The sequence below is a fragment of the Camelina sativa genome, chromosome 3 (genome assembly GCF_030686135.1).
Source record: "Camelina sativa cultivar CO46 ecotype springtype chromosome 3, ASM3068613v1".
NCBI classification, from domain to species: Eukaryota; Viridiplantae; Streptophyta; class Magnoliopsida; order Brassicales; family Brassicaceae; genus Camelina; species Camelina sativa.
In genome coordinates, this window is record NC_141882.1 from 6,530,400 (window position 1) to 6,555,001 (window position 24,602).

Consider the following 24,602-nt stretch of genomic DNA (forward strand, 5'->3'; position numbering starts at 1 on the left):
AGAGTTATTATAGCTCTCTTGTGTTGTTGTGTAATTCACTCTCTTAGATTGGTTTTTCATATCTTCTTTACCCACCACGTATTTTGGGCTAAAACTGTAATTGAAGAAAGTTATAACGCTTTCACACTAATATGCAACAAAATATGGGGTGCAAAATGTTATTGTGGCAAAGAGAAAGTTTAATGTTGATGGGCCTTTAATTAAGGCCCATTAAAAACCTCACCACAGCAAGCTACTCCTACTTTAATTCTGGACCCAAATCTCATATCCCCTTTAATTCTTGGATTGATAAACCCTGTTGACTACTGGTGTTAGTAAAGTTAATCGAACGAAATCTGAGGATGGGAAATGAGACGAAGACCAATGGCGGTGCTGCGGCGAGTTTGGCCGGAGGCGGAGGAGGATTCAGAGCTAAAATGGAACATTACGTTTACAGTGGTGAAAAGAAGCACGTCATCGTTGGGATCGGAATCGTCTCGCTCATCTTCGGAGTTCCTTGGTATCTGATGACTCAAGGTCCGATCTCGACTCTCATCGTTTAATAATATTGTATATATGAAGATGAATCAGTAGTTCTTGTGGGTCCTGGGTTCGAAAGAAGATGTTATAATCATATTGGCTTGACTGCTAGATAACACTGAATAAATGGTATCTCAGTATTTCCAATTTAACATTCCAATTGGACCTGAACGGCTGAATCAGTATTTCATCTGATTTTGGTTACAACAACTCATAGGGTTTTACTCTGTTTAGGCTAAATCCTTGCAGTTTTTTTTGGTTTCTTTCAGGGTCAAAGCATCAATCTCACCAAGATTACATGGACAAGGCTGATAAAGCTCGGAAAGCACGTCTCTCATCGTCTCCATCATCTAACAAGTAGTCTGTCTTCAAGTATGGAGTCACTGCCACACATGTTTAAAAACTCAGTATAAGATGTTTAAAAACTCAGTATAAGATCTCTGAGGTTTTGTGGTTTAGATTACCAAAGTCATTCTCATTTTCTTGAATTTGTTTTTAAGCACCATGTTTGGTTATCCGTTTCTAAATAAAAAGATCAAGATTCTATCACATTTGGATTGACAAACCTCTATGATAAAAATGCTTAAGATTCCATTGTGGAAAGGAAACAAATCATTAATCTGTAAGCAACATAACAATAGAAGTTTAAGTCTACTTTTCTGGGGAGGCATGGCACATTCATGTCTATCTCTCCATCTTCTTATAGAGGCATGAGTCTCCTATACTTGAAGAACCAGACGAATGCCGAAAAAATAACAAGTCCACATACTCCAGTGATTATGAGTACCCATCTGAATGCACCTGGCTGGTTGAAGAAGTCTATCTCAAAGTTCATCCCAAAGATCCCAGCTACGACCCCAAATATGGCTACAACAAATGTTGCAGTCGTCAGAAGCAACTCAAACTGGATCAGCTGATTCCGCACATTATCCTGCACAAAATCAAAGACTTTTTCAGCAGGCTCTTATGGTTTCTCATATTGGATGTGGATGATGGGAAAAGTTTAATTTTTGGGGTTTACCAGTTGAATGTTAATGAAATCTTCGGTGTCATCAATGTACTCCTTCAACTGTAAAGCAAAGAGATTGATACAAATGATTAGAGCTTCATAGAAAGGAAAGACAGAAAGTAAAAAAGGAGAAGAGGCTTTAAGTACCGATGTCAACTTGTTTAGAGTGCTATCAATGACAACAAAATAAGCTTCCAGCAACATCTCTAGCTCTTCTATGTTCTCCTGGACGCCTTCTGAGCTCCTTGCACTGTCATGCCGGCTCCTCGCAATGCTCAAGCTTTTATCAAGTCTTCGGGAATCAGGTGGAGAAGAAACAGGAGAGACTGGTGCAGAAACAGATAGACCATCATTTGACCTGTAACCCATTATGGATTGGTCACCGTACAAAGAACCTTCCATTCTCTTCTTCTTCTCTGTTAGATACATTTCTGCCATATCTCCATCATCATCCATTAGCTGCTCGATCTCATCCCTTACCTTCTGAACTCTTCTTGTCAGTGCTACAAGCCTGCTCTTTAATCTACGTACACGCTCCAAGTTTAGTGTACTGATCTTTGAGGTAAGCTCATCTAACAACGGGTATGCCTCAATCTCCAACTCTGAAGCCTATAAAGAAAGATAAAATTTGATCAACTTAGTGTGTAGAAGTCCAAATCAAGCCTAGCATTAGTCTGTTTTATCTAAGGGGGAATCAAAGTCTAAGCTAAACTGTTACTAACCTGAGAATCGAGAAAGGTACAAGCAGCTTCAAGGGCAATTTCAAGAGCTCTAAACTCGAAAGGTAAATAATCAGGGGATGAATTCTCAAAAGCATTGTCAAAACTCCTGCTCCGTCTCCTACTCAACTGGGAATTTTCCTCCTGCCACAGCTCACCTACAGCACTAGTCTTTAGTCTCTGCTGCAACTCAACAACATACCGGAGCACGTAGTTGTCAAGGGAATTGAGGAGCAGAACTTCATCAGCAGTAATAATACAACGAATTTGCTCCAAGTTGACGACAATAGCCTTTTCTCGGCCGAGGATAGTTGACGGATACACAAATAAGGGATCGAGGAGCCTTAAATCACGGGCGGGCAAATCACATCTGCGCATCATAGTGAACTTGTCAACCTCCATGACCTGAGTATTGCCAGAAGTATCAACACGAATCCAAGACCGTAGGCCTTGGCCACGCTTCTTCAAACCCAAGACATCAACTCCAAGAAGGGGAGCTCTTCCAGAAGCAGAAGGGCGAGACACAGCAGTATCTCTGAGGTTCATAGCTGAAGCAGGTCTTGGAGGAAGCAGCCGCTCTTTTAGTTCAGACATTGTTGAAAATCCAAAAAACAACTGAAATGCCAAACAATCACACAGATCAACATAAACAATCTAACAAAACAGATACTTAGATTCAGATACCGAATTGCAAAAATAACCAAAACAACAAAAACGTCATATGATACTACTCTATTGGGCGCAGACTAAGAACGTATTCCACATACCACAGGCTACAAAATTACAGGAAGCTAAAGAAGAGATACCAGTTAAATCAAGGGTGATCTCGTCGTCGTTCTTACTCTATCCAAGCCAACTAACTATAACCAGAAAACAATAAACTAATATCAGATTCCGATAAGAGATAAAAAAATTGGAAACTCAGAGCAAACGAAGCACAAAGCCATACCAAAGCTACAGCCTACAAACGCCGTAAAATTTTACCAGCCACCGGATCAAACAGCTGCAGATTGGAAACAAAATGAACACATAATCATATCAATCGGGTATGAAGCGAAGAAAACCCCAAAAAAAAAAACCTAGCAGATGTATCTGAATTTTACCTCTGACACGGAGACTGGTTTCATCACTCAAGCTTAAACCAATGAAAACGAAATAGAGAGATTCATAAACCAAACGAAGAAGAAAATAAAACCTAAGAGATCGATCGAAGCTTCTTGCAAGCAAAACACCGAATGGTTCGTCGGATATTGTTTTCCTTTATGTCGGAAACAAAAGAGCGATGGAGACAAAAAAAAAAAAAAAAAAACACACGCAAAAACAAAAAAAGCTTTGCAAATGAGTCGTGGTGGTGAAATGATATGAGAGAAGAAAGTAAGAAACTACTGCTCCCACCCCCTACTTGAGGGTTAAACCGGAATGCTAACCGACCGACTTATCTAGTTAATTTACCGGGTTACCTCTAACTTACCCACTAATTTGTAGTATAAAATATCATCAAATCTACTTTTAAGATCATTAATGTTGTCATTATCATTATCTCTCCCCCATAATTTAATGCTAAAAATTAATCATATTTTAACCGAGAGAGTGTGATAGAGTAAAAGAGACAAAAACTGATTGAGATGACGTCAGCTGTTGAGAATCTTGAAAAATATTCGGTTAACCCGTTTCAGATATTGACCCGATTCTTTTGATAACCCGACCCGTTTTTCTCCTGCGGAATTTTTTTCAGTGGCGGTTAGCTTGTCCACCTGCTTCCTCCTCTGTCTTCTTCTTCTTCCTTTATCCTTGTTGTCTCCAAATTTCGCTTAATTTTTTTCAACTGATTTTAGCTAATTCGATCGATCTCTGTATTGAGTTTGTGTTTTGAGCTTTCCACCAAATTTTGAAATTGACTTCTTTTTGTTGTTCTTCGTGAATCTGTCTCCGATCGCTATACCCGAAGATTGATTACTTACTACTCATTGGGACTTCGCTCTTTGAATTCGTCCTCAAAGGTAGTAAATTTTCCAAATTTCGCCCTAAAATAGTAATTTGTTCTCTTCTCGATAGATGGGTTCTTCGGTCTTCCTATTAGCAACGTTGTTTTAGGTTTGAGTGCCGTGGGTTCAATCACCAATGTGGGCCTTGGAAACCTTAAAATTACTTGGGGATTTTGAAGTAGAGTATGTACATATTAGAAACAACCGGTTTTAACATTGCTTGAGTTCTGAAGCGTTTCTTGCATTTTTTATGTTAGGCAGGGTGTTAATGAGCTCGTAGACAAGATTTTGTTCTTTTATCCTGCCGATTTAGACGTATCCACGCAGTTATCAGTTATAGGGCTCAGTGAAGGTCTTATTACTTTTACTAGGTTAGCTGCTGCTCATTCTTCCCTTTTACTAGTTTTTTTTTTCATTATTGGTGTTCGAAATTTGGTTGCATTTATGATCTTTTTCGATAAAAATCAAGCTCCTTAATCAATAGTCTGTGTGAATCTTGTTCATCTTTTGAGGCTTGTTGTGACTAATAAATGCAGACTTTTCTCTCCGGAGGCAGCTTGTGAGGTTATAGAAGCAGAAAGACATTCCCATGTTTTCTATGAGCCTGAACCCGATATCTGGATGGTCATGGTAAGACAATGTCTTACTTTTACTTGTTATAGCACAGAATTTTTTAAAGAACGATGCACCGGATGTGTCTTAGTAATGTCAGTGAACAAGATCTGATCTAGACAGTGGCAGGTTGTGGAGAAAAATAAAGAGACAGGGGCAATATGGAGGATTGATGCATTAAGGAGAGTGCTTAAGGAAGTGCACTCACTCTTTGTCATGTTTCATGGGTCACTTAGGGCATTAATCGAAAAAGAACCAACAGGAGAGCTTACCCGGTCACAATTGTACCCGTTCTTCACAGATTATCTAACCAGTAAGTGATTCTCCCAAAATCTAGCACATAAAATTTCCAGTGTTTTCCTTTTCATTTGGTGTTCATCTTCAATACATTTTATGTCGCTAATTGTCAGCATTTCAAAAGCTGTCTCCCTCGGAATTCTGCTGCTGTGGTATAATGCTGAAGTTGCTATGTCAAATGCCTTCCTTTGGATTTGTGCATACCCGCATTATGCTTAAGTTGGTTCGTGTCTCTTATGCAAAGGTTTTCTTTTTGGGGCAGATCTTTTTGTTGGGAAGAAACTTCAGCTACCAACTTTCCATGAAACTTTGAGAGAGCGTGGAACTGTTCAGATGCTTACTTTAGCAAAGGACACTGCACTTGAAGTTCAGGTTTGTTTCTCCAAATCTGTTGGACTATTTATCACACACATAATATTTTGTTGTTTGACAAGCAATTTTTGGATATACAGTCTCTTGTTCAAGTACTAGATTCATGTGCTGGGAGCTTAAGATGCCACTCTATGATCTTATTTCAAGATCTGTTGGTTTCAACAACTCTCTCAGCTGATGATACCGTCAACTTATTTACATTTGCTGTAATGAGGTTGACCTCAAAAGCTTTATCCTCTGATGCGAATTCTTGGTCATATCTACGTAAGGGGCCTGGTTCATCTGAAATCTCTAATAGATCCACTTTGGCACCCTTTGGCTCAATTGATTCCCTACCCTCAGGAAATGGTAATAACATGCATCATGTTATTAGGCCACTACAGAATGACAAGTGGACAAAAGGGAAAGATGGGTTTCTATTAACCGATATTTGGGGTGTAGAGACTGGCGGTTCCCCTGATTCTGCCATCCCTACAATCTGGCTTCAGCAAACACAAGAAAGAGTGTATCTCCTTGCTTATCAGCATAAAAGTCTCACCTTACTTCTTCTCATGCCTACAAATGCCATTGTCAATGGAGATTTAAACGTCTCAGTCGTGAAACAGCAAGTTATTGAAGATGTTAGCACATCACCCATCCATCTTTCATGGTGAATATCTTTTTTGGCATCTTCTAAAATATTACCCAATATCTCTTTTCCAGGCATCACTGAGAATTTTAAAAATTGAAGAGAATATTTCAAGAGGGTGGGGCGGTGAGAATGCTTACCATACCAAGGGTTACCGTTACTTAGTAGTTGATAATGACATGGAAGTTTCCAGAGCTTCGCCTTCAGGAAAAGTAGCAACACTTAAAAAGGTAACGTCTTTCACTTGTTAAGATTTACTAGTTGAAATTACCATTACCTTGGACTCAAAAGTGTATGGATTTTGATAAACGCAGGAGTCCCTACTTGCACTAAACAAGCTTAGAGAAGAAGTGGATTTTGAAAAAGGCCGTGCGAGAAGGCAGGATAAAGACATGGAAATATGCATCAGAGCTAAGAACAACGCGTGGGTTATCACCCGTGTGACCAGAGGCAAAGAGCTTTATATGGCTTTGGAGAAAGGCCGCAACACTCTTCTTGAAACCGCAGACGCTGTTGATAGATTCAGCAACAGGTATTGCTACTAAACTAAATACTCGGCATTGGAAACAAATTCATGATTCTGAAAAATAAGGTGCTGGGATTGAATCAGGTATTGCAGCGGAGCGTTCTTGATGGACTAAGTTTTCGTGTTCTGTCTACTGGTTTTGGGAAGAGGTTTCTTTTGAGTTTCAAGTACTAAGTGAAAAACTCAGCAGAAGAAATGAGCTCTTCTCTCTCTCAGCCATTAATTTTGTTGTGTGAATTGAATTGTGTTCTTGGTTGACCTGTAGATATGTAACGACGGTTTCCACTTTCAATCAGTGCAAACGAAACCCTTTTTGTTTTGGTGCGTAGGAAAAAATCTCTCACTTGGTTCTTTATTCTAGGTTTGGTTGTATATACCCAATCTTAGTTACTAAGTACTATACAATTATTGTTACTCCATTTCAGTTTCAATAGATTTCAAAGTTTACAATATTCAGTACATATGTTTCACTCTCAGGTTAATGAATTTGTTTAGGCACAACAGAATCTTATTGACATGCCGAAAGAAGTTAATGAAAACATTATTAAACCAGTAAATAGAACAGAGGCAGCCGAGAAGACCAACGGTGGCCGATGGTCCATGGTGGCATTACCCTTTCTTGGAGTTGCTTTTCGGCCTCCGCCTTTTCCACCTGTAACTCCATGACTTCCTTTCCCTGCGCGGCAGATGTCGATGCTCTTGTCATCTTCTTCTCCTGTTATGTCTTTGATTGTAACTTCTGCTATAAAAAGAACAAACATGAGATAATGATGCTCAACTTCTCCGGGCATATAAACATAAGAGAAACAATATATGCTTAAAACAGAGCACCATGGGCTTGTTCTTGGTTGAGTAAGCTCGTCGATGGATTGACTTTCTGGGAATCTGATGTGAAGGGGAAGCAGAGAAAGAAGAGGAAAAGGAATAACAATGCAACCGATCCTCTCCCCATTGCTTGTCTAAGCTTTACGGATTTGAGATGTGACTGTTGTGAAGCTAACAGTGTGTATATATATATATGTGTGTGGGTGGGCGTGGGGCCAAGACAGAACATGTTCTGAAGTGACAAGTTAGGGATCAAATATACTTTTCTTTATGATATTTCAAAGTTAAAAAATCAAAATTCTCAGTTCTGACTCTTCCTTTTTCAGGAGAAAGACATGTCCAACAAGCAAAGGAAATTCATCGTTATCTACACACTTCCTTATAAGAGCTCATTGACCACGTTCATAGAGTTGTGTTTATGCACAAAGACTGGACAAACTTTATATGGATATGTCAATGTAATACTAGGCAACTTTCTTGAGAAATAGAAGACAACTTTCTTTTATTACTCAACATACTGAAACGTGTAAAGCACACAAATATATTACTTTCATTGCTCACCCTAGCAGGACACCTATGAACACTCTTAAAACTCTCACACAATACAAAGAGGCGCATAACCACTCTGTCTTTCCTTGCACTCTGCAATCTGTGAACATTGCACACGCTCTAATCCACCTCTTCGATCTTTGGACCTCCAGCACCGCTGGAACCACCGGAGCCATCATTTGTTGGCATACCCCCTGTTGGACCTCCAGCACCAGCACCACCCTGATACATCTTTGAGATGATTGGGTTGCAAATACCCTCCAACTCTTTCAACTTATATTCGAACTCATCAACTTCCGCCAGCTGGTTACCTTCAATCCATTCGATTGTCTCATCGATTGCCTTCTCGATCTTCTGCTTATCCTCTTGATCTAGCTTCTGGGCGAGTTTCTCATCCTTAATAGTGTTTCTCATGTTGTAAGCATAGTTCTCCAGCGAGTTCTTGGCCTCGACTTTTTTCTTCACTTGCTCATCCTCAGCCTTATACTTCTCAGCGTCTTGCACCATCTTCTCAATCTCTTCTTTACTCAACCTTCCTTTATCGTTTGTGATCGTGATCTGGTTCTTTACACCAGCGGTCTTGTCCTCCGCCGAGACATTTAAGATCCCATTCGCATCAATGTCAAAGCAAACATTGATTTGAGGAACTCCACGTGGGGCGGGAGGAATGCCCTTGAGCTCAAACGTTCCAAGCAGGTTGTTGTCTTTGGTCCTCGCACGTTCTCCTTCATAGACTTGGATCAGAACGCCAGGCTGATTGTCCGCATAAGTGGAGAACACCTGCTCCCTCTTACAAGGAACCGTCGTGTTCCTCGGAATTAGCACAGTCATCACACCACCTGCTGTCTCAAGTCCAAGGCTTAGCGGAGCAACATCAAGAAGCAAAAGATCTTGAACCTTGTCACTCCCTTCACCAGTCAGAATCGCAGCCTGAACGGCAGCTCCATACGCAACGGCTTCATCAGGGTTAATGCTCTTGCATAGCTCCTTCCCATTAAAGAAATCTTGCAAAAGCTGTTGAATTTTCGGAATCCTCGTAGAACCTCCGACCAGAACCACCTCGTGGACACGTGCCTTGTCAAGCTTGGCGTCTTTAAGAACTTTCTCAACAGGATCCATACATTTCCTGAACAAATCCATGTTCATCTCCTCAAACCTGGCACGTGAGATGGTCGCGTAGAAGTCAATACCCTCGTGCAAGGAATCAATCTCAATAGTCGTCTGAGCTGTGGAAGAAAGCGTTCTCTTTGCTCTCTCACAAGCCGTCCTCAACCTCCTGAGAGCCCTCGCATTCCCACCAATATCCTTCTTGTGTTTCCTCCTGAACTCCGCAACGAAATGGTTCACAAGTCTGTTGTCAAAGTCTTCACCTCCAAGATGAGTATCTCCAGCAGTAGCTTTCACTTCAAAGACACCTTCTTCAATCGTCAACAGCGAAACATCAAACGTTCCACCACCAAGATCGAAAATCAAAACATTCCTCTCACCAGTCTTCGTACCCTTCTTGTCCAGACCGTAAGCTATAGCTGCAGCAGTCGGCTCGTTAATAATCCGCAGAACATTGAGCCCAGAAATAGCTCCGGCGTCCTTCGTAGCCTGTCTCTGCGAATCATTAAAGTACGCCGGAACAGTCACAACGGCGTTTTTGACAGAGTGACCAAGGAAAGACTCAGCGACTTCCCTCATCTTCACCAACACCATAGAAGATATCTCCTCAGGAGAGAACTGCTTCTCTTCGTTCTTGTACGAGACAACAATCATCGGTTTATCTCCAGGACCGGAAACAACCTTGAAGGGCCAGTGTACCATATCACTCTGAACAGAAGGGTCAGAGAATCTCCTCCCGATGAGACGTTTCGCATCGAAGACAGTGTTCTGAGGGTTCAACGCCACTTGATTCTTCGCCGCGTCTCCGATCATCCGCTCGGTGTCAGTGAAGGCGACGTACGACGGCGTAGTACGGTTTCCCTGATCGTTAGGTATGATCTCCACACGGTCGTTCATCCAAACTCCGACACAGCTGTATGTAGTGCCGAGATCGATGCCAATAGCCTTTTCTGATTTAGTCGCCATTGTTACTAAATATAAGCTTCAGTAAAATTGGAGATTTCGCTGAATTAGTAGAAAACTAGGGATTTCGATTTCTTTGTTTTGTCGTTGTTTGTTTATTTGCTTGATGAGGTAATCTGAATCGATGGAAGCAGATATATATACGAATCCGAAAAGAGAAACGAGACATTTCGAGAGATAAGCTCTCAGGGTCTGTGGAAACATGGAGAACTCGCGCTTAACTACCAGATACTTCTGGATTTCGCCGGCACATATTTATTTTATCTCCGGCCACCGCTTTAAAATTTAGTGGGTCTAATAAAAGCCCATAAAGTATAAACTTTAGGCCCATATATAATAAAAGGCCCTGAGGGTATTTCAGTAATTTAGCCTCGTCTTCTTCTTCACTTGTTCGTTCTGATTTCGTCGAGGACAAGACAGAAGAAGGGGAAGCTATGAAAGAAGGGAAGAAGAAGAAGCCAGAGACCTCCATTGGCGAGTCGATATCAGCTTTGGGGGCTGTTTTTGTTTATTTGATTACTGGGTTATTTTTAGCCGTCGGATTCTGGGTGGTCCGTGACAAGTACTCCGTCGATCTCATATCTGATCCATCTCTCACTCTGCGTCTCCTATGGGTACTAAGACTATCTTTTACACAACCTGGCTATTGAATGTTTTAGTGTATGTGTGTGTGTGTGTGTTTAAGCTAATTTAGCCTTGTTTTTGATGTTAATTTTTCAGATGATTGAGTTCCCGATCGTGGTAATCATCTTCAGCTTGTTCAGAAGTAACCCAAAGAAATGCTCGGTGAGTGTAGCTGTGATTTAAAGAAGCTGACTTTCTCATTTAGCTCGGTTGCTTCTTCCTTGCTTCGTTTTTGATTTCAAAAAGAGTAGATTTGGATTCCTGTGTGTTTGACTCTCTGAATGATTTCCTCATATTGCTTTCCAGTACTTTAGAGCTGTTGGGCGAAGCATAGTTGGACTAATTTCCGGTTAGTAATTTTGGTTTTTTCAGCTTATTATATGATAGCTCGCTACTTTCTTTATTTGCTGAATGAGTTTCACTTGAAAATTCAAAAGTGTTAATCTTGACCTGAAGATGTGAATGAGTATTAGCTTCTTATTATGCTTTCGTCTTGCTAATTCTCAATATCCATTTGATTGTGACTTCTTTAAACTTGTGTGTTTCGTTGTTTGATAGGGGCTATCATAAATGCTTTGGGAGCAGTTTCTTTGGGTGCACCTATTGGGCTGCAGTATGTTTCATCAATATCTTGTTTCTCTTAATCTTTTGATTTCTTTCTTTTTTTTGGAAATGTTGTTTGTAAATTCAGCTGTCCAGATTACAAATGAGACTCCTTGGTGGTGATTGTGATCACACTTCGACTTAACGGTCACCTGAGTTTCAACTGCTGGCATGAGTAATTACCTTTCATCTTATGCAGATCTCTACCAAAAACAATTCACTGGTCCTTTCTAATCTCTGTTTTCACGGTTAGTTGCCTGCTTTAGTTTCTATACCTGCTTTGGAACAGTCCTTTTGATGGTCTTTGATTTTCACAGGTTGTACCAGCGACTGCTGTTTTTGGTGCATCATGGACAAATTGGCATCGTGTCTTCGCCTCACTAAAGTAAGTTGTTGATATTACCTTGTATGGTAATTCACACAATATCTATTCTTAATCCATCTTTCTGTTTTCTTTTAGACCAACCGGGAATATAGAATATATGATCTTGACTCCAGCATATGGAGCAATTATTGGAGGATGGTTTGGAGCTTGGCCTATGCCACTTGACTGGGAAAGGCCATGGCAGGTAATATCTGTTTACCTCAATATACAGTCAAGACCTTGGTTCTTAGTCATGATCACGGCTATTGCAAGAATGAAGTGGTGGTGATTATATACATAAAACTAATAATCATTGTATCATTGTTCTTAACAGGAGTGGCCGATTTGTGTGTGTTATGGAGCTATAGGAGGCTACGTTGTTGGACAAATTGTCTCCTTGAGCTTGATGATTTTTCTCAGGAAACACAAGAATTTGAAGCTAGCCTAGAATTGGTCAATCGCTCTGGATCAGCAGAATGAGTTTCTTTTTGTTTTTTTGACTTGATTGCTAGATTGAGAGATAACAATAGGGCAAGGTTTTTTTGTTAGCTTGAACACAATTTCTTATTTTCCACATAGAATCAAGTGTTCATAATTTGCAAACAGCTAACGTCAACCAACGATCACAGACTTGAGAGACACTCTTTTCATTCAAACATACTTTGGTAAAATGCAAATGAGAAGCCTATGTATCCACATATTCGTTTCTTTTTGCCCTCATATTCGTTTTGTAGTTGCCGACAACCGTTAAAATTTAGAAATCTAACAAAAATAAAAAAAGGACTGAGAAAGTTCTCCTATTTTGTGCTTGTTGAAACCTACATTTTCAAGTTGCGAAAAACAAATTTGTATATTCTATGCAATACTATATAGTACACGATGCCAAGCACAGTGTTGACTGTACTTGACATCTACCATGAACAGACTCTGTCGGATGACGTGGCGTGTGGTTATTGGCTGACAGGGTCTCAGTTATGTCACGGCCTTTTCACATAAAATGGTTAAATGCTGCCAAGTGCAAACTCTGAAACATGGACCAACGCCGTAAAAAGATGGCTTACCCGAAAAGGTGACCATTGCTTGCATTTAGTCATATATCACACGCGTCACACAAATTTGGTTTCAAGTTTGTAAAAATTCAATAGCTCTAAAAAGTTCGACTATCTACTATGAGTTGCATGGTACTATCGTTTGATTACATGTGTTTATTTGATAGAAACGAAATGCATCACATAAATGTAAAAAAGTGTCATGTTTTGAAGTTCATTGGTTGAATATGTAAGATCAATGTAGATTTGATAGTAGGTCGAGTAGGGGACGATCTTAAATATGTGGAAAAATTCCAAAATAAGGTTCTACTTATGATTTGATCGTAATTTTGATACGAAAACTACACTTATCTATTCGTAAAACATAATTTGTATACATATATACTACTTCAACTAGTATGGTGTATTAATTCAGAATCTCATCAGGTTGTAAACATATCTTTGTCAAGCGTATCTCTTAAGTTGCTAATTCATTATATTTCTTAACACGCAAAATATCATGTGGCCCGTTTTAGATTGGACCCTTGTAGACAATTTTTACCATGATTGTTGACATTTGCTCCCATCTAATTAAGGGGCAGGTATATAAACATACACATTAAATAACAACTTGTTTATCAATAAAAATAAATTATAAGAAACACTGTCTTATTATATAAGAGACGCCTACCAAAAAAAAAGAGACGCACTCGTAAAAATCACCTTTATTATACACGTAACAAAAAAAGATCATATTCTACGCTATAAATTTCACATCATGATTTATCATAAAAATGTTAATAGTTTCGTAATGGTGTTCAACTATTCATATTCTATGTTGTTGAAAAGCATATACTTTTTTTTTTTCACTAAAAGGATTTTCATCGATGGAATGGGTTTGAGTTATACATTGCCAAAAAGAATAAAATCTTTTCGGAGACTGAGCCAGCAGGTACAAAGAAAAAACCCCAGGAACTTAAGTGAAACTTAAGTGCAAACAAGGAAATTTTACAAACTAAACACCAGATTTTAAAACAAAACCAACCAAAGTGCAAAGATACTAATAATTTAACTCTAGAAACCAAGTCAGTCCAGAGGGAAATTTAACATATACATATACTCTAGATACTAATATTGTATATGTTGTTGAAAAACATATACATATACTAAATTTTATTAAAATATATGAGAGTTAAAATGTTTGGAGGTTTAATTTATTGCCTAATTTCTTGCAAGGAAAACGCACGTCTTTGCATATTTTGCATATGCATAACAGTGTAATATTTTGCATATTTTACAATCTAATTCATATATTTCGAAGGACAGATCAAATTTTATGGAACAAAAAGTGTAAAATAATATAAGGTTGTTATAGTAGTATATTGTATTATTTATCTTTCACGGCCCGACCAAAAAGTAGATCAACCAAGAAGTAGAGAAATTATGGAGCTCTGAATTTGCTTGCCCACTTTCTCCAATATTTTTGGCTAAGCGGATCCAAACCTCCACATGTCAATTCCTCATTTGTTCTTAATTCAAACATTGATTCAAACTTATATTAAAAAAGATGAAAATTTGCTAATCACTTTAATTCAGGTTCAAATGGTTTGATTGCGATTAGGAATTTTAATTAATGAGAAATCTAATTACACAAAGTACAAAGAGGGCCGCAACTACGGAAATCTTTTAAAGCTTAAAAATTTTTTAAAAAAAAAAACGAAAATATTTTAATATAAACACTCAACCATTTCTCTTTATAGTCATTAGTCAGTCTCCTTATTAACCAAAAAAAAACACACCGATTCATCATCATCAGTTTCTCTCATCTTTCTTGTTTTCTCTTCTTTTTTTATGTACATCGCCGTCGAAGTTTCTCCGGTAATGGAAGAGATCACACGGAGGAGCAAGAAGACTTCAGTTGAGAGCGATGAGTCAGCAGGGCCAGTAGTCATTAAAGCTAAACGCAAACGCCGATCGCAACCACGAGAAGCTCCTCCGCAACGCAGCTCCGTCCATAGAGGCGTCACCAGGTTTGTTTTTTTTCATGAGAACAAATTAAAACACGCTCAAAACGTCGTCACAGTTTTTTTTGCCTTTCATTTAAGGCTTTAACCATAAATATTTTCCCGAGTATATATAGGCATCGATGGACTGGAAGGTACGAAGCACATTTGTGGGATAAGAATAGTTGGAACGAGACTCAGACCAAAAAAGGAAGACAAGGTCAGTCGTCTGTACATCATAATATACATACATATTTATGAGTTATTATTAAAGATAGATTTATTCGTTACGATCTTTTAATTTGACTCCGATTACTCCGGGGAATGAGTTCGTCGTCACTGTTCTTGATTTGAAAATTTAATTTGCATATCTTTTTTTGTTGTTAATATGTTTTTTTTTTCTCTGACGATGCTGACCGGAATATTGGCTGACTCCATCACGTGCAGTATATTTAGGTGAGTTTGTTTTGGTCATTTTTCATATGGCGTTTTCTAATTGCACTCTCAAATTGGTAGACACTTTATTAGTGAGTGAGGCTAATTACCACTCTTATTATAAATTAAATTATTAAGAACCTTATTTTATCAGTTCTTTTTAAAGCCAACTTGGTGGTTCAAACAAAAAAAGGTATATGCGTGAAAAAACAAACAAATGATCTGATTACTAAAAAAAGTACTATTCGATTTGGCTTTTTTGTAAAGTGCTTACATTATAAAAAAAACTGACGTATACAGTATATGTAAAAAAATATGTACGTAAATATAATATTGTTAACACGTAAATGAAAAGAAAGAAAATTTTGTAACCTAAAGTTTTTATTAATATGGTTTGCACAGGTGCATATGACGAAGAAGATGCAGCAGCACGTGCCTACGACTTAGCAGCATTGAAATATTGGGGACGAGACACCGTCTTGAACTTCCCTGTAAATTTTCTCGGATCCCAAATTAATACATACACTTATAGATTAAATTAGATTGTAATATAGCTACTTACTTTTCATATGATCTTTTGTTTGCTTCACAATCTTTCTTACCTAAAGCAAAGAAATAAGAAGAGTGTTTACATCTAGTTAAACTTTTGTTTAATCCTCTTTTTTTTGTGTGTGTGTGTGTGTGTGATTTATAGTTGTGTAATTATGAAGAAGACATCAAAGAAATGGAAAGCCAGTCAAAGGAAGAGTACATTGGATCTTTGAGAAGGTAAATAATTAAATCAGTTCTTGTTTTTGAATGATTGGTGATCAACTAATTGTCTTTATTTTTTTGGTTAACAACTAAGAGTTGATTAATAAATTATTGTTGGATTAATTTTTTTACAGGAAAAGTAGTGGGTTTTCACGTGGTGTGTCAAAATATAGAGGCGTTGCAAAGTAAGCTAGAATGCTCCAAAATAAACATATATATTAAATAAGGATTATTAGAGAGAATTAACAATATTCTCAATATACTAATTCACAATGTTAATTGGCTATTATGGATTTGCAGGCATCACCATAATGGGAGATGGGAAGCTCGAATTGGAAGAGTGTTTGGCAACAAATATCTATATCTTGGAACCTACGGTAACCTATTTCCTTTAAACACAAACACATAGCTAAATTAGTAAAAGAATTCAAGACAAATATCATCATTTACAAACACTACTAAATTCGATGGTAGTAGTTGTATATATAACAAAAGAAAAATAAATAAAGAACTCTAGAAATGCTATGTGGGATTCTGTCTTCATAATAATAACAAAACTTTTTCACTTAGAAGTCTTTAATAGGAGTTGATATGCACGTAATCAGATCTTGTGTTGGTTGGGAAATAGATCACCAAACCCAACCACTTAGTCAAGCCTTCAATTTATTTATTATTTAGTTTTATATTTTTTCTTATATTTATTTACATAAAATATTTATTGGTTTAAATTATAAGTTGCTCATCCAATTTTACTGGCCAATTTAATTCTATTTATTATGTGTTTCCATATTGTCCTATATCAACGGGGGAAAAAGTACATTTAAAATAAATAAAAATTATACTGTATAATGTGATAATTGAATATGTAATTACATAATAGTTTGGGGGTAAAACGTAATTATTAATAAATCCATAAAATTATCTTTAACTACTCAATGTTTTTGTTTGTGACAATTTGCACCCCTTGATGTATTGGCGTAGCTACACAAGAAGAAGCGGCCATAGCGTATGATATAGCAGCAATCGAGTACCGTGGACTTAACGCCGTTACTAACTTCGATATCAGCCGTTATCTGAAACTCCCGGCGCCAGAGAACCTTACTGACGCCGCGAATCATCCCCTGGAGGAGATCCCGCCGTCTGATCTGAGCCCGTTTATAAACCCAAACCACGAGTCGGAGTTAGCACAGAGCCAATCTTCGTCGGGCGAAAAAGATGATCGGAAAACAAAGATCTTAAAGTCGTCACCTTTGAATGCAGAAGAGGTGATAGGACCATCGACGCCTCCGGAGATTGTTCCGCCTCGTCGGAGTTTCCCGAAAGATATACAGACGTATTTTGGGTGTCAAAACTCCGGCAAGTTAACGACGGAGGAAGATGACGTGATATTCGGTGGTTTAGATTCGTTCCTTACGCCTGATTTCTACAGTGAGTTAGATGGTTGCTAAAAAAAAGTGTTCCTTTGATAAGATTCTAAGAAAGAAAGGATTTGATAAGTTTTGTTTTTTTAGTTTTTTTGGAATCTCGGTTGTGAAAAATCAACATTGACACATCGATTATTCATTCTTGTGACAATTTTATATAATAAAGTTTGAATCTTTTTTTAACAGTTTCTTTGTGGGTGAATCTGATTTGAGAGGCACTGAGCTAGTTTTGTGAAACTCAGATTGAAATATTGATTATATGTAGTAAAAGATAGGAATACAGTTGATGATGATAACATTGGAGGGATGTTCAGAGATTGAACTCGTCTAATGATTAAACAGTACAACAAAGCTTGGAATCAATGGAAGCCAAGCAAATGCAAAGTGCTTGGTAGCCAGAAAATGGATACCTGCAAAACAGATAAAGCAAAGGTTGTTGTTATATGATGATGCACTATATCTTTGATCTCTTGAAGCCTTAATTTTAAGCTTAAAAGTATTGTTTGTTTATCTCATTCGGGTTCTGAGCAAGTACCTGAAATCGATTACATATTTTGCTTTGTCCACTCTTCCCATTTGAATTATTGTTTGCCTGGGATTTTCCTAGAAGCCAAATTACTCATGGTTTTAGGATTCTTGTGAGATTAGTTTTGAATAAACAGCTTTAAAGAAGTTATGGAAATGCACCGTGAGTGTGAGCTGAAAGTTCTTCACCGAGCTTTGTATTCTCAGTCCTGTTCTTCCTCTGTCTCTGTAGTCTAACTCATGCTGTTTGGTGATCTAAACAGAGGAAAAGACTATCAATTTTAAGCTTCTGGAAATGGAAGATAGTACCAATGAAGGCCTGTGAGACTTACTTTGTTGTAATGTGGTATCTTTGAGCATAGCTTCTGAACTTTTTCCTTATTCTCAAGCCAATCAAGTGGTAGTTTACATACCTGTTGGACCTATAAAAACAGATACAAACGTTTGTGTATTAACAGTCTTGGTTTTGGGAATGCAAGATTGATGGAGAGAAGTTTCAAGACTAGGCATTTTTACCGGCTTATTGTTGTTCTTCTGCACTGGCTGCTGCTTTGGTAAGATGGCTCTCATTCTTCTGTAGCTCCCTGTCCAAGTAGCTATGGTGGGTGTAAATCTGCAGAAACAAGCATTGGCATTAGCATTAGCAGACCAAAAATAAAGGGAGAGTGATTGTCAAAAGACACAATACATAATTCCCAAAGCTCACATTACAACCGAAAGAAGCGGCTTCACCAATTTACCTACAGGACTCACTCGAACTCCCTGCCATGGTATCAAAAGACCAGAAACATTTAGCTTGGATTCCAAACCTTTGAGCAGAATCATAGAGAATATACCAGAGTTGAGTGATTATAGGATGAGCAAGGACCTTATCCCATATGTAGTACTTGGAACCCATGAGATTAGCCGTCATAGAACCGACATAACTTTCATCCGAACTGCACAACAATCCCTTAGCATTCTGTGCCACCCTAAATACAGTTTTCCCGTTACGCCTCCTATGGTAAGCCATTGCCAGCTTCCGGTCTTTTCGCCCGCGACCTTCCTGAAATATTCCATCCAACACTTGTAAGTTATCAGAAAGGTTCAACATCACTGCTTCTCAGTTCTCAAACAACATCATATTAGCTCAGATGTCTGTATAATGTATACTTACATGTGTATAAAGTGAATATACAGATCCGTCGCGTAAGCCTTCTGGTGATTGTTCTTTTACAATCAGACAAGTACATCTACCCACATCCAAAGGTAGTGTCTTGCACAACAACGCCCTGTTCAAGAAATTGTATATATAGCTCCAGACATGTTTAGGACAAAAACAAACATAAGAATTGTGGTAACTGGGGGTGTTTTTTACCTATTGGGCAAAGTAGACCAAGAGGAAGCAGGTGCTGCTTCAGAATCCGAAAACTCCCACACTTTCAACGAACTAGAATGCTCAGAATCAACACTAGTCCAAGTTTTCATTCCAACACTACCCTTATCGACGTCACTGTTCATCTGCATACACGCTTGCAGCGATGTCTGCTTCAGAGCCGTTCGACCACCCGTTGAGAAAGACTTGAAATTTGTAACTTCCGCGGGAAACCCAGAATTGCCCTTCATCGATTGAGACTTCAAAGCTCGATCTTGTTTCCGAGTTTCCACAGACGTCGAGCTTTTCTCCGGCGAGACATTCTCTTTATCCTCTCCTTTCTTAACGGAGACAGAACCTGAGAAAGTGTCCACGTTTTCCTTATTTTCGCCTAACAAATCATTCTCTTTCCCTGAACCAGCCATGTTTTCTTCTTTCCCTTCCTGGGAGGTAAGTTTATATCTTTATAGTTTTTTTGAAGATATGAATCTAGAAATAGGTGTTTGACAATGTTGGGTAAGGTTTGACCTGAAAGTAACGTTTTATAAAAGTCCCACAATGTTTTCATTTGAATTTGAATAAGTCATTGGGGATTGTGCGAGCACAAATGACAAAACCAAAGACACAGATGGACTTTTCTTTTCTTTGTCTTAACACAAAGATTTTTAGATGTCTGTGTTTGTGTTTTGCCTTTTCTCTATTTCACAAGGACCCAACGGTCACTAAATAAATAGTAGTAGTGGGATTTTTGATTAGTTTTGTCGTTTACCTTTGTCGGGAAAGTGAAGGTTGATGATTGGATTGAGAACTGTGTTTCAACTTTCAAACAGTTAACAGTATCAACAACTTGCTGTTTTGCTTTTTTATATTCAACGTCGTGCCGTCTTATCTTCGTGAGTCATCCAAAAGCGATAAGATAGAGCCTCAAACCATCGTCATCATGAGAGGCCACATCGTCGTCGAAGCCCATTATTGTCACAATGGCTAAAGCCAGCAGTACTCTGTTTACTGTTTCCTGCTCCGCTTCAGCTCGTTTCTCTATCCTCCGACGCTCTGAGTCTCTCAAACCCTCAGTTCCGAGTGCGAGATTCGCCGTCCCAATGGCTATGGCTGCCTCTGTTGCAACCGCTATAAAGCTGGCTCCAGCCGTGATTGTGGGTGGCGGAAGAGTCGGAAGAGCGTTGGAGGAAATGGGTAATGGCGAGGATTTGTTGGTGAAGAGAGGAGAAGCAGTTCCGGTTGATTTTGAAGGACCCATTTTGGTTTGTACTAGGAATGATGATCTCGATGCTGTTCTTGAAGCTACTCCCCAGTCTAGATGGAAAGGTAGAAACTTTCGTACGCACTAATTATCTTTTGCTGTACCAAATTGTTAGATGTTTTAGGGGTTCGATTGTGGCAGAGCCCAGTTCTACATTATCATCAGATTTGGAACGATCAAATGATCACATTGTCAAATTTGATTGGATGTGTAACTAATATGATAAGTTTATGACTTGGTATACTAAAAATGTTGTGTGTAAATTAATCAGATTTGGTATTTTTCCAAAATGGAATGATGGAGCCGTGGTTTGAGAGCAAAGGTTTGGGTGATACAGACCAAGTGTTGGCCTATTTTGCTGTGTCAAAGCTCGGCGAGCCTCCAGTGGATGGGAAGACTGACACTAATCCAGAAGGTCTAACTGCTGCTTATGGGAAATGGGCTTCAGAGGTAGCTGCAAGATTGGAATCTGGTGGCCTCTCTTGCAAGGTTATACAAGAAGCAAATCATTTGTTCTATATTCATAAAGCAGAATCTGTATTAGTAAACTAAATGTGTTCTTCTTTTTGTTGGTGTTTCTGAGGTTAGGTACTTGACAAGGAAGCATTTCAGAAGCAAATGTTGGAGAAACTCATTTGGATTTGTGCATTTATGCTTGTTGGAGCTCGTCATCCAGGTGCAAGTGTTGGCATGGTGGAGAAAGAACATAGAGATGAAGTACAGAAATTCCATTCCTCAGTTTCGTTTTAGCATTCAAAATCGCTGTTTAGTTCTAATTATTTATACGTTCAGGTGTCGAGACTCATCCAAGAACTTGCAGCAGCTGCTGCTGCAGAGAAAGGACTGACCTTTGAAGAGAATATGGTGGAGAGACTATGTGCTTACTCGCGAGCTGTTTCTCATTTCCCGACTGCTGTTAAAGAGGTACATATGTAATATGTATGTTCATCATGATCTCTCTTGTTAACTGCTTGTACACCAGTATCTTGTGTTTCATCTAGTTTTCTGATATTGCAGTTTAAATGGAGGAATGGTTGGTTTTATTCGCTCTCAGAGAAGGCGGTTGCAGAAGGGAAACCGGATCCCTGTCCCCTCCATACTGAATGGCTGAAAGAGCTTAAAGTGATATAGAGTGTCAGTCCCTGTAAACTGTGAGTGTCTGTATTAACAAAGTAGTATCTTTATATCTTTTAAGTAGATGATTTGAAACTAGTGTGAACTGTGTACACGCATGAGAAGTGAAAATAAATGGATTTGCCTGATAATGATAATCAGTTCACCCTTTGTAAAGAGTCCAGACTTTAAGTATCTTTGCAAACTGTTCATTTTCAATTAATCAATTTTTTTCCTGCTTCTTGTCTCATCAATTAGGGAAGACTATACTACTCAAGAATAAACAAACTAAGACAGAGACCTGTATAGACTTTTTGGAATTATACAAATTAAGAAACAGGATAGTCCACGCATATCTTGTTTGAAGTTTCAACCGTTACAGGCAAGGTGGTCCAAATAGGCAACCGTGAAGGTTTCTTCGGTTAGTTACTTACTATATAACACATGATTTTAGATTAGCTTTAGAACATAACTCAGTATTCTAAAAAGAAAGAAAAAACAGAGCATAATGAATAGAAAGAGCTTTTCCATATCTAACCTGCTCTCTCTTCTGGTTCTGCTGGTCTGTTTGATTACAGCAACGGCTCAAGATCTCACAATCTTGAGTTCTTGTCAAAGCCATTGCGGGGGAATAGCAATTCCTTATCCCTTTGGCATAGGTAAAGATTGCTATCTCAACAACAACGAGTGGTATGAAGTTATCTGTAATCAAACCTCAGGAAAACCTGTGCCGATTCTTAATAGTATCAACAGAGAACTGGTGGATATCTCTCTCCCGGACGAGTTGTCAAATTCCTTTGGGTTAATCCGAATCAAGAATCCGGTAACTTCATTAGGTTGTTCTAATATAGAAGAACTCAGCTTGGCTTTGAATGTGACTGGAAGGCCATTCTTCCTCACCGGCCGTAATACTCTAGTAGCAGTTGGTTGTAACAACAAGGTCTTGATGACGGATGTTAAGTCACATATTGGAGGATGTGAGTCTACCTGTGACGTGGGGTCTGGCCAGAGAGGACAGAACATTAGCTGCGACGGCTACAGATGTTGCCAAGCGAAGATACCCTCTGACCGTCTGCAACAGATTGGCATCAAGATAGAGAGCCTTGGTGGTAACACAACGGAATCAGCTGGATGCAGAGTTGCTTTCTTGATAGACGAGGCATATTCTCCTTCAAATATAACCGAACCAGAGTTGTTCTACGACAAGGGATATGCAACGGTGGAGTTAGGTTGGTTCATATATAGGTTACGCAATATGTCCGTTGATACTGGTTGCTACTCCATTATCGAGGGTGCAAGTGGTTGGGCTTACAGTAACTATCAAAGTTGCATTTGTAGATATGGTAAGTATTTAGAGCGAAGCTATAGAAGCTGCATGTGTAACGGTGGTTACAGAGGCAACCCATATCTCTCGAGTGGATGTATAGGTAAAATAATATTATCTTGTATCACTTAATTTGCATTAGTTTCTGCAAGCTCCATGAATCATTGATGCAATTTTCGTCTATGTAGATATTGATGAGTGTGAAGAAGCCAAAGCTGAAGGGCGCAACCCTTGTGGGAAAGGGTATGACTGTGAGAATATCCAGGGAAACTTAAGTTGTCGCAAAAAAAGCAAAACACTAGCCATCATTCTTGGTAAGCTACCGGCTAATGCAATATGTCATCATTTATAGAAAACCCAAGAAAAAGGATTTGGCGTTTAATGTGTTTCTTTTGAGATGTGTAGGTATTAGTCTAGGCATTGGCTTGTTGGTTATAGCCATTGGAGCATGGTGCTTGTATAAGTTTATCAGAAAGCAAAGGGAGATGAAGCGGAAGAAGTTCCTTGAGCTTAATGGGGGACTATTGTTGCAAGAAAACTTTATGTCGAACGAAGGCAACGTTAAAAAGACAAGAGTGTCCAGCTCTAAAGAATTGGAGAAAGCCACAGAAAACTGCGGTGGCAAACCTGGCGACGAGGTGTCTGAACTTGAGTGGGGAAAAAACGGCCAAATATGAGAGAAGTCTCAACAGAATCGGAGAGGATTCGGTATCGGGTATTCACAAGTCCAACTTCATAACGAGGAACATGATGACGCCATGGGAGGTCCATGGAATGTTCTTACTGATTCTTCATCCAACATCACCACCACATCTTCATATCGTAAGAACGTTGTGACCGTCGGAGACCACTACTGTTCGAACCGTAACATTCAATTTTTTGGTGTGATTCAATTTGTTTTTGTTATGTTGTTTTATCCGATTTGGAGAATTTTATACTGAATAACAACATTTTTTGTTTTTTGGTTCGGTTTGTGGCAAACGTTGTGATATATAACATAGTGGAGTTCAGCTATGTTGAAACACAAACATTTATCAACAAATATTTGTGGCAACGTCTTATTGCTTTGGTCTTCAATCGTATTGTTAGTACTCTACTTCATTGCTTACCATTAATGTTCTCTGAAAACTGGTGATTTTGCTTCTAAATTTAGAGTTGACGTCCCACTAGTTGTGTTGGAATCCAAGATTTATGTGGGAATGCAAGAACGTAATAGGACTATACTATATTAGCAAGAACCACAAACATTTATCAACGAAAGTAATCGCTCTCTTGACTAGAACGTCTATGAGATTAGACTATGACTAATTATTGTTGCACCTGATTCATTAGGACCCGCCAATCGTATTAACCAATTACCAATGGAGTTTCGGGAAACGTGGATTATTTTGACTAAAAACATAAATTAGAAAGTGACCTCGAACTCAAGACCACAAAGGTTAAGAGCTTTGCGCTCTAGACGGGCTTTATGCTTAGTTTGACTGTTGCTAGTTAGTTGATCTATAAATAACGCTAATACTAATAGCTGCCAGATCAAATTTTAAAACAAAATGTGTTCTTTATTTTTGGTGTTTCTGAGGTTAGGTACCGTACTTGACAAGGAAGCTTTTCAGAAGTAAATGTTGGAGAAACTCATTTGGATTTGTGCATTTATGCTTGTTGGAGCTTGTCATCCAGGTG

At 38.7% G+C, this 24,602-nt stretch overlaps 10 protein-coding genes across 21 annotated transcripts; 6 read left to right on the forward strand and 4 right to left on the reverse strand.

The window, feature by feature from the left end:
* The first annotated feature begins 283 nt into the window (after positions 1-283).
* LOC109132215 (uncharacterized) lies at positions 284-1,068 on the forward strand. The gene is made up of 2 exons (XM_019243481.2): positions 284-516; positions 789-1,068. The coding sequence occupies exons 1-2, from the start codon at positions 342-344 to the stop codon at positions 878-880; spliced, it is 267 nt and encodes an 88-aa protein (XP_019099026.1). The 5' UTR covers positions 284-341; the 3' UTR covers positions 881-1,068.
* A 2-nt stretch (positions 1,069-1,070) lies between these two features.
* LOC104774854 (magnesium transporter MRS2-1) lies at positions 1,071-4,499 on the reverse strand. 2 transcript variants are annotated; one of them, XM_010499272.3, is made up of 7 exons: positions 3,351-4,499; positions 3,197-3,250; positions 3,054-3,107; positions 2,251-2,862; positions 1,676-2,137; positions 1,541-1,588; positions 1,071-1,450 (listed from the first exon to the last, which is right to left on the reverse strand). In XM_010499272.3, exons 4-7 carry the CDS (start codon positions 2,839-2,841, stop codon positions 1,220-1,222), a joined length of 1,332 nt encoding a protein of 443 aa, XP_010497574.1. In that variant the 5' UTR covers positions 2,842-2,862; positions 3,054-3,107; positions 3,197-3,250; positions 3,351-4,499; the 3' UTR covers positions 1,071-1,219. The 2 variants fall into 2 exon arrangements, with proteins under 2 accessions (XP_010497574.1, XP_087364681.1); XM_087508555.1 differs by lacking the exon at positions 3,054-3,107 and having other exon boundaries at positions 3,351-3,623.
* Positions 3,832-7,119, forward strand: LOC104774895 (vacuolar fusion protein CCZ1 homolog A). Of its 6 annotated transcripts, none has more exons than XM_087508556.1 (10): positions 3,981-4,247; positions 4,490-4,603; positions 4,769-4,862; positions 4,974-5,157; positions 5,255-5,293; positions 5,404-5,513; positions 5,594-6,133; positions 6,216-6,371; positions 6,456-6,673; positions 6,752-7,119. In XM_087508556.1, exons 3-10 carry the CDS (start codon positions 4,854-4,856, stop codon positions 6,780-6,782), a joined length of 1,287 nt encoding a protein of 428 aa, XP_087364682.1. In that variant the 5' UTR covers positions 3,981-4,247; positions 4,490-4,603; positions 4,769-4,853; the 3' UTR covers positions 6,783-7,119. The 6 variants fall into 6 exon arrangements, with proteins under 6 accessions (XP_087364685.1, XP_087364686.1, XP_087364682.1 ...); XM_087508558.1 differs by having other exon boundaries at positions 4,008-4,247; positions 4,494-4,603; XM_087508559.1 differs by lacking the exon at positions 5,255-5,293 and having other exon boundaries at positions 3,832-4,247.
* On the reverse strand, positions 7,066-7,864 carry LOC104774881 (uncharacterized). Its single transcript, XM_019243480.2, has 2 exons — positions 7,499-7,864; positions 7,066-7,409 (listed from the first exon to the last, which is right to left on the reverse strand). The coding sequence occupies exons 1-2, from the start codon at positions 7,719-7,721 to the stop codon at positions 7,159-7,161; spliced, it is 474 nt and encodes a 157-aa protein (XP_019099025.2). The 5' UTR covers positions 7,722-7,864; the 3' UTR covers positions 7,066-7,158.
* A 101-nt stretch (positions 7,865-7,965) lies between these two features.
* On the reverse strand, positions 7,966-10,114 carry LOC104774940 (heat shock 70 kDa protein 5). The gene has a single exon (XM_010499308.3). It carries the CDS (start codon positions 10,112-10,114, stop codon positions 8,162-8,164), a length of 1,953 nt encoding a protein of 650 aa, XP_010497610.1. The 3' UTR covers positions 7,966-8,161.
* Positions 10,115-10,375: 261 nt separating this feature from the next.
* Positions 10,376-12,307, forward strand: LOC104774954 (uncharacterized). 3 transcript variants are annotated; one of them, XR_015595283.1, is made up of 8 exons: positions 10,376-10,725; positions 10,832-10,897; positions 11,042-11,084; positions 11,294-11,348; positions 11,427-11,586; positions 11,656-11,723; positions 11,799-11,907; positions 12,037-12,307. XR_015595283.1 is itself a non-coding variant. In XM_010499313.3 (8 exons), the coding sequence occupies exons 1-8, from the start codon at positions 10,546-10,548 to the stop codon at positions 12,148-12,150; spliced, it is 684 nt and encodes a 227-aa protein (XP_010497615.1). In that variant the 5' UTR covers positions 10,376-10,545; the 3' UTR covers positions 12,151-12,307. The 3 variants fall into 3 exon arrangements, 1 of the variants encoding a protein (XP_010497615.1); XM_010499313.3 differs by having other exon boundaries at positions 11,538-11,586; XR_015595284.1 differs by having other exon boundaries at positions 10,402-10,725; positions 11,427-11,513.
* A 2,181-nt stretch (positions 12,308-14,488) lies between these two features.
* Positions 14,489-17,530, forward strand: LOC104778734 (AP2-like ethylene-responsive transcription factor At1g16060). Its single transcript, XM_087508565.1, has 8 exons — positions 14,489-14,760; positions 14,871-14,953; positions 15,181-15,189; positions 15,571-15,659; positions 15,863-15,936; positions 16,056-16,106; positions 16,222-16,298; positions 16,903-17,530. The coding sequence occupies exons 1-8, from the start codon at positions 14,582-14,584 to the stop codon at positions 17,367-17,369; spliced, it is 1,029 nt and encodes a 342-aa protein (XP_087364691.1). The 5' UTR covers positions 14,489-14,581; the 3' UTR covers positions 17,370-17,530.
* A 42-nt stretch (positions 17,531-17,572) lies between these two features.
* Positions 17,573-19,844, reverse strand: LOC104775026 (tubby-like protein 8). The gene is made up of 9 exons (XM_010499347.3): positions 19,228-19,844; positions 19,027-19,141; positions 18,739-18,915; positions 18,577-18,632; positions 18,387-18,483; positions 18,203-18,292; positions 18,033-18,125; positions 17,881-17,948; positions 17,573-17,755 (listed from the first exon to the last, which is right to left on the reverse strand). Exons 1-9 carry the CDS (start codon positions 19,647-19,649, stop codon positions 17,680-17,682), a joined length of 1,194 nt encoding a protein of 397 aa, XP_010497649.1. The 5' UTR covers positions 19,650-19,844; the 3' UTR covers positions 17,573-17,679.
* A 140-nt stretch (positions 19,845-19,984) lies between these two features.
* Positions 19,985-21,775, forward strand: LOC104775003 (uncharacterized). The gene is made up of 5 exons (XM_010499341.3): positions 19,985-20,550; positions 20,757-20,974; positions 21,074-21,202; positions 21,278-21,409; positions 21,503-21,775. Exons 1-5 carry the CDS (start codon positions 20,205-20,207, stop codon positions 21,614-21,616), a joined length of 939 nt encoding a protein of 312 aa, XP_010497643.1. The 5' UTR covers positions 19,985-20,204; the 3' UTR covers positions 21,617-21,775.
* An 81-nt stretch (positions 21,776-21,856) lies between these two features.
* On the forward strand, positions 21,857-23,976 carry LOC104774967 (wall-associated receptor kinase-like 22). Of its 4 annotated transcripts, XM_087508564.1 has the most exons (5): positions 21,857-22,019; positions 22,177-22,827; positions 22,937-23,025; positions 23,111-23,236; positions 23,328-23,976. In XM_087508564.1, exons 2-5 carry the CDS (start codon positions 22,730-22,732, stop codon positions 23,597-23,599), a joined length of 585 nt encoding a protein of 194 aa, XP_087364690.1. In that variant the 5' UTR covers positions 21,857-22,019; positions 22,177-22,729; the 3' UTR covers positions 23,600-23,976. The 4 variants fall into 4 exon arrangements, 3 of the variants coding, with proteins under 3 accessions (XP_087364690.1, XP_087364689.1, XP_087364688.1); XM_087508563.1 differs by having other exon boundaries at positions 22,177-23,025; XR_015595285.1 differs by lacking the exon at positions 21,857-22,019 and having other exon boundaries at positions 22,044-22,827.
* Positions 23,977-24,602: the final 626 nt, after the last annotated feature.